Below are 6,850 nucleotides of genomic sequence, written 5' to 3' on the forward strand. Positions count from 1 at the left end.
GACATACATATCACATGGTTTCTTTTATATGAGAAACCAAAAATATAAATAGCAAAATAAAACAAATAATAAGAAGTAGGGAGATAGTTTTCAAATGGAAAGGGTATGAAGAAAGTTTTCAAGATGGAGATAAAGGGGGTGAAGAACTGTGTTATGAACATGTACCAACTTTACACAAGGAATGTAAACATTATGGACTGCAAACATGTACTACTAAAAAAAAAAAAACCAGAACAAGTCAAGGTCATGTGGCTTAAAAATTTCTGAGCTGGGGTTTCAGTCTCAATTAATTGTCACAAACCACTAAAATGATGTTCTTGATCTAGGACTAAGTGATGAGAAAAAAATCATTGGTTTTCTAAAAACATTAAGTTTTATTTTAAAATGTCTCTTTACAAAATTTGTGTAAGCCGGACATGGTGGTGCACGCCTGTAATCCCAGCAGATGGGAGGCTGAGGCAGGAAGATCGCTGTGAGTTCAAGACTAGCTTGGGCTACATAGTGAGTTTCAGGTCAGTCTCAACTACAAAGTGAGACCCTGTCTCAAAAAAGAAAAAAAATAAAAACTTGTCTAAATAACCCTTGATTTTAAAACACTGTGGCTATAAAGAAAGCTGCTACATGATCCAATTCACCACGCTGAGTAGTTTTTACAGTATAAAATGAAGTTAAGTCTAGCCTCATCCCAATGCTGAATTCACCTGCTAAGCTACCATATCCTTTCACGTGTCCGTTTCATCCTACAAATAGAAATCTTACTTTTAAAGGAATTTTTTTCTTTACCATGGTTCAAGAATTAAAGGTTCATAAGACTACTCAAAATTTGTGGATTTTCAGTCCAGAATCTTATACCTAAGAGCCTTTCATTAAAGAGAACCAATTCTTTTTCATGTCATTATTTTGGCCAAGCTTTCCACACCCATTTCCCTCTTGATAAGTATATTAAACCTATTTAAACAAAGATAAATGAGTTAAGTGTATACAAAGATGTTAGGGCTGGGACTGACACCTACCATTCATCTACTTACAACTTACTATTCTAGTCTTCTCTACATCATGCTTTTTTTGGGTGAGGGGTACTGAGGATTGAACCCAGGGCCTTCTCACTTACTCACATCCTCAGGCCTTTTTATTTTTTAAATTTTGAGACAGTATCTCACAAAGTTAAAGTTTCCCAGGATGAGCTCAAACTTATAGTCCTTCTGCTTTAAGCTCCCAGAATGCTGGGATCCACTTACTTTAGACATTACGTAGAATAGTCTAGATGCTCCAAATGTGTCATGCTTTCTATCATGCCCATGCTCACATTATTTTTTTTCCTTAGAAACATTTCTTGTCAAGCCTATTAAGCCCTGTTTGTTCATATTTTTCCTTTTTTGAGACACAGAAGAGAAAGTCAACTCCTATAGTCCTCTACTACCCCTAGCCCTCTATGTACAGCCTGGCAGTGACATATCCTCATAAAGGCACTGAGAGCAAATATCAAAGATACGTGACTAACTGAATTCTGTCTCTTTGTAAAACACAAAATCCGTCTGGGTGATGCTAGACAAGTCTTAAAAAAGATTACAGGAATCACTTAGAATATTCACCTGCTTCTATATAATAAATTTTAATGCAAACATTCAATAGGGCATCTTTCCCATTGCGCCCAAAATTTCAGCTCTTTCTGCTGCTATAGGCATAAATGGCTTCACTCCATTCTGTCGTCTTTGGACCATGATAGAATGCTGTGTAGGAATAAAAGAAAACAGAATTAGTCAAATATTAAATGGCATATAACTTTCCAGTAATTTGCTACTGTTTCTCAAAAAGAAAATTCTAAAAATCCAGCTTAAGATATCTAAAACCTAGTTCTAAGAGCTTAAGTAAATGTTTCAAACTATTAACACTTAAAAAGAAGTGATTACTCCCAGATATGTTAATAGTAATTGGGACAAGGAAATACTACAGAAGTACAACACAAGAATGTATATATAATTACTGCATAATTGCTAATAAAGCAACAGTCCATTCAGCAAAAGAAAAACAAGAAGCTAGAACCAGCTCTCAGAGAAACAGAAATTATGTAACAAAGCCTTGAGAAAAGGCATACCATTTTAGCTACCATGTCAATGAGAAGGAAGGCAAGAAATGAAAGTCTAACATGGTGTGTGAATCTTTGTTACCTACATTGTTATACATAACAAGGTTAAGGTTATTGCTTTAAGGCTATAGATACCCAGGAGGATTCATTAATATTAAAACTGCCTTATTATACCTTACAGTAAAGAAAAAACAAAAAAACTCTCAAGGATTCTCTAGGGCTGAAATAGCACACAGGGAAGGCTGAAAAGTTGTTTCCTTGTGGCCTTGATTTCAAGTGGGTTTTAACAGGAAGCTCACCAAGTCAGGCTTACCCAGAATCTCCGGCAGTTTTTGTACTTCAAGAAGTAACTGGAACACCTTTCCTTGTTATAGTTATTTTCGGCCATACATCTGCTAGAAGCATCAGTCTCCTTAAATACATAAGGGAGTAGTCATTTACAACATAGAATGAGATCTAAAACAAACCTAAAAACAAATTTCTGAAGCTGCTTTCCTCCTAAAGCTACAGAAAATGTGAAATGGTTCATTTTTATTCATTTTAATAAGTAGATTAATAAAAATTTAATAATCTTGCCAACTATCTCATAATTCATTCTTTTGAGGTAGACATCTTCCTTTTCATACTCAGCCAATTTTCTAAATATCTGATCAAAGGAATTTGAGCCAAAGCACTGGCTATGATCATTTGATCCAGAACGTGAAGCAAGACATAATAGCCTTCAAAATCACTGCTGCGCAGCTAGACTCCAAAACCAGTATTCCAAATCACACTACAGCTCTGTTGGCTTTCCCCAGTTCTCATTCTGACTTGATGTTTGATCTTAATGCTAGCTCCCAGATTCCAAGTAAATTGCTAATAAGTGGTTTACATCAAGGAAACCTAAATTAACACCATTCACCTTAATGCATTTTTGGCAATCATTTACTCTGCTACACAGTAACTAAAATATTATGTAAGTAATTTTAACAGTTTTTAATACCACTTTAAACCAAACTGAGTAATACAGGACTAGTTTAGAAGAGTAGGTACCACTGAGAGTAAAATTTAAACTGTCTAAACTGAAAGCAGAATGGATAACAAACTTCAAAGTAATAGGTATGATTATGAAACGTTGTGCAAAAGCTGTGAATAAAGAGGCAGATAATTTGCCTCACAGATTTCAGAAACATGTTCTATCTAATAATTATTTAACAAAGCTGTTGAAAGCTAATTTTAATAAATTAAACAAAGTTGAATTTCTATACCAAATGTTTAATGAATATTTATTTTGGACAAATGCATACAGGATTGGGGAGTACAATTCCTTGCAGTGAGGCCACAAGAAAGTTTTATAAGTCATCCAAATTAATGCAAATAAAAAGTAATTCTGTTCACAAGATACCTTTGTGAAAATCTTTAGGCTTAAAACAGGCTCATTTTATTTATCAGCCATTTTATTTATTAGCCAGGAGGTTATATCAAGGACATGATAAAATTACTGACATTAAAAGTAAAACTCTCAGTGGTAATTTAAAACTGTAGTACCTTGCAGTTTTCAATGTTTGGAGTAAAGATTTTCCTCAATGTTATATATGTTCTTCTAGTTTTACAGTGACAACTTAACATATGCTTAACGTATGCAAATAAACAAAACTAAATAATCTTTGTTACCTAAATTATGAACATCTAAAAATGCTCCAGTGAAATAAAATAAGCTGATCAAGCATTTTTTACAAAAATAAACTTTATTCAACACCTGCAGAAAACAGGTGCCCCCAAAATGGAAATGAAAAGCTAATCCCCCTACCGACAAGCAAGGATTTATGTCAGGATCTCTCAGTTGTTTTGTCATCAGAGGCATCCTAACTCTTCTTACTGAAGACAGAAAAAAAGGGTTAGGAAGTAGATAACAAAATAAATTTAAAAATCTCATTAACCCTGAAAGTACTTAAAAACTTTAGTTTTAGCATAATGATCACCTAGCAAAATGAAGATCACGTATCCTCTGTACTTTAAATACAGACTTAGATGTGTTTCTCCTTTGTGTTGCGAGGGTGCCTCAACACAAATATAGAAATGCATCTACTGAAACTTGATTGTAATGTGCAATATGATAATTCAGTTGTAGTTTACTCTCCCTTAACTAGATTAACAAAATCTAATACTTCTTAGAATAGTGATCAGCACACACAATAAGCAATTTAGTACATTATGACTTAGCAAAAACATGTATCAACTAAAGCTACACAGTGCTTGCCCTGTGGCCAGCACTAGTCAATATAACAAAAAGCCAAATTATTGCTTAGTTGACATTTTGAGAAGCCCCAGAATTTAAAATATAATTTTAAATTATTTTAAATTTGCATCTATTTATAACTACTTATTTTACTTCTGAAGTTACATCTTCTACTTTCTATTTAACTGGTAATTTCTTGTGTGAAATAAAGTCAGGGAACGCTACTGTAATCTTCCAACTCAAACCTTAGTTGTATACTTTTGCAAGTTTACTGACTACAGATGATCAGTTCCCTAAGAATCAGTTGATCCAAGTCATCTACTTACATAATATGTCAACCATATTCCAGAACAATTGCTTTCCAAAATGAAGTTCAACTACAACATCCATGACTTTTCTTTTTTTTAAAAAAAAAAAGCCATAGAAAAGACTATAAGAGAAAATTTAAAAACAATGGTCAAATAAAATATTGATTTTTCTTTCTTTTTTTTCTTTTTCTTTTTTTGTTTCGATGTATCAGAATACCATTGATGAACTATTCAATACACTTTAAAATGCTATGGACTGAACTTAAGGAGTTTACCTGGCTTATACTCTCAAATCCTGTTCCAGCTTAATTATTCTTCTATCGAAAGATCAAAGGAATAGGTGGCAAATAATGTAATATGACCTACAACAATCTACTGAATAAAAAACCTCACTGGACAATAATATAACCAGGGGTCAATGGTTTTGTATGAAATGGTTTCAACTTTCCTTGTCCAAGCTGAGATCACAAAACTTACCAACTGAGTTAAAGGAAAGTGTATTTAGGACAAATTCCATAAGCCCCTGATAAGAGAAGGTACTCTCAATCAAGTCACTGAAATCAATTTCTTCCATTACGGGAATCAGGGTATTTGGCTAAAGGAGACTAATTTCTATAAAGAAGAATGGAAATGGGGTTTAGTTACTCTGAGGTCCTTTAAATTTTAGTGATCACTAATCATTTTATATCATAAACTTTTACCACATGAAAATTCCCAGCCAGCAGAAACATCTTAGCAGAAAGGAAATTCAAGATGCTGTTCAATTATATCTAAAAGCATCTTTCTCACAGGAACACAATTATTTTGCAGGCTTGACTCTTTTTAAAAGAAACAACGGCATTAAGTTTACAGTCTTTTTTCACAACTATTCTGTGATGTGAGAACACAGAACTTCGCTTAGGTGTTCATGTATCTTGTCTATAATAATCTCAACAACCATCAGACACAGAATTGAAGCCTGTGCTTTCCATGAAAGTATTTGATTCTGTATTTCATTACCATTGTCAGAAATTCTTTAAAAATAACACTTAGATAACATTACATACACCCCATCAGGTTTCCTTGCATGAATTTATTCGCATTTTATTTTCCTTCCAGACACTAAATACAACTCTAAGTTTGAATTTTTGAATGTCACTTCCTTTCAATGAATTCCTGTGTTAACTGGAAAAGAAGAGGAAAAGTCAATTTACAGCAAGAAACAAAGCAGCAGAGTAAGACCAACTGCTTCACTAAAGAGGCCATATCTACTTACTTTTTGAAGGTATAACACTAGACAAAAGTTACAAGGCTCTGTACTTCCAAGAGGATAGCCAGAAAGAACACCCCAAACACACACACACACACAGAAAAGGGCCCCAAACTCCTGCACATCTGAGCAATAACTAAAATGCACTCTAACATGCAACACACTTAACATAGTACTTCATTTCTCATACTGCTGCTCACGGTCCTACTCTTCAAGTGGCTCTGAAGAGGAAGGGAAAACGGGCCCTCACTGAACATGTCCATGCCCACTGGCTAGTCTGAGCCTAGGCAGGGTCTGCGTTAAATCGGGAAGCAGAAACATACGATGCCATTAACACCGGGCTGGCTGCACAGGGCCAGGGACAAGAAGGGTGCGCACTGGGGAACAGGGAGGCCTAGGAAGAAACTGGACCAATGCAGACTCCGGACGGTACTGCCAGTCAGCGTCTAATCTTGGACGGCGGGCACAGGTGAACACAACTAGCTTAGCCCTAGGAGGAAGACAGGCCGGAGACTAGAAGAACTCGGGAAACGGAAACCGGGAGGGAGGTGAGGGATGGGGGAGGAGTGTTTGCAATTGCTTCAAAGGTTGGAGAGGAGGTTTAAGAAAAACCGGACCAGGCAGAGATCACCTTCCTTCCCTACCTCCGGGCAAAAAGACCCGCGTGGCAAGAGAAACTACAGGAATAGGCTCGCGCCGCGGCGAAGCAAGGCCTGGAGTCTCTGAGCCGCACACATAGATTCGGACCCCGCGGCTGCCCAGCTGTTCCCCTTTTCTCCTGCTTTGCCGTAGCCACCGCAGAGAGTAGGGCGGGGGGGGCAGGGAACCACTCACCTCGAGAGGACACTTCGCTAACGCCCAGGGAGCCTCCAGTTCCAAACACGTCAATAGCTCACGCAGCAGCACCTTAAATAGTGCGCATCCAAACTTGCTGTCCCCGCTGCCCGGCGGCCGCCTGCCCAATCGCTGTGCGCCGTTGCCAGACTGAC

At 36.6% G+C, this 6,850-nt stretch overlaps 1 protein-coding gene across 2 annotated transcripts; it reads right to left on the reverse strand.

Annotated features, from left to right (window-relative positions):
- Positions 1–500: 500 nt before the first annotated feature.
- On the reverse strand, positions 501–6,806 carry Chchd7 (coiled-coil-helix-coiled-coil-helix domain containing 7). Of its 2 annotated transcripts, none has more exons than XM_010611138.3 (4): positions 6,696–6,806; positions 3,876–3,943; positions 2,400–2,498; positions 501–1,730 (listed from the first exon to the last, which is right to left on the reverse strand). In XM_010611138.3, the coding sequence occupies exons 2-4, from the start codon at positions 3,927–3,929 to the stop codon at positions 1,626–1,628; spliced, it is 258 nt and encodes an 85-aa protein (XP_010609440.1). In that variant the 5' UTR covers positions 3,930–3,943; positions 6,696–6,806; the 3' UTR covers positions 501–1,625. The 2 variants fall into 2 exon arrangements, with proteins under 2 accessions (XP_010609440.1, XP_010609438.1); XM_010611136.3 differs by lacking the exon at positions 6,696–6,806 and adding an exon at positions 5,090–5,635.
- Between the last annotated feature and the right edge of the window lie 44 nt (positions 6,807–6,850).

Source organism: Fukomys damarensis, unplaced genomic scaffold (assembly GCF_012274545.1).
Source record: "Fukomys damarensis isolate Sample0158 unplaced genomic scaffold, DMR_v1.0_HiC HiC_scaffold_5, whole genome shotgun sequence".
In the NCBI taxonomy this organism is placed as follows: Eukaryota; Metazoa; Chordata; class Mammalia; order Rodentia; family Bathyergidae; genus Fukomys; species Fukomys damarensis.

Excerpts from the sequence above, each read along its gene's own strand:
- Chchd7 (XM_010611136.3), bottom strand. The coding sequence starts at position 5,186 with ATGGAAGAAATTGATTTCAGTGACTTGATTGAGAGTACCTTCTCTTAT. Across the intron at positions 2,499-3,875 it reads ACATAAATCCTTGCTTGTCG|GAGACTGATGCTTCTAGCAG; the intron begins GTAGGGGGATTA and ends TATGTATTTAAG. Across the intron at positions 1,731-2,399 it reads AAAACTGCCGGAGATTCTGG|CATTCTATCATGGTCCAAAG; the intron begins GTAAGCCTGACT and ends ATTCCTACACAG.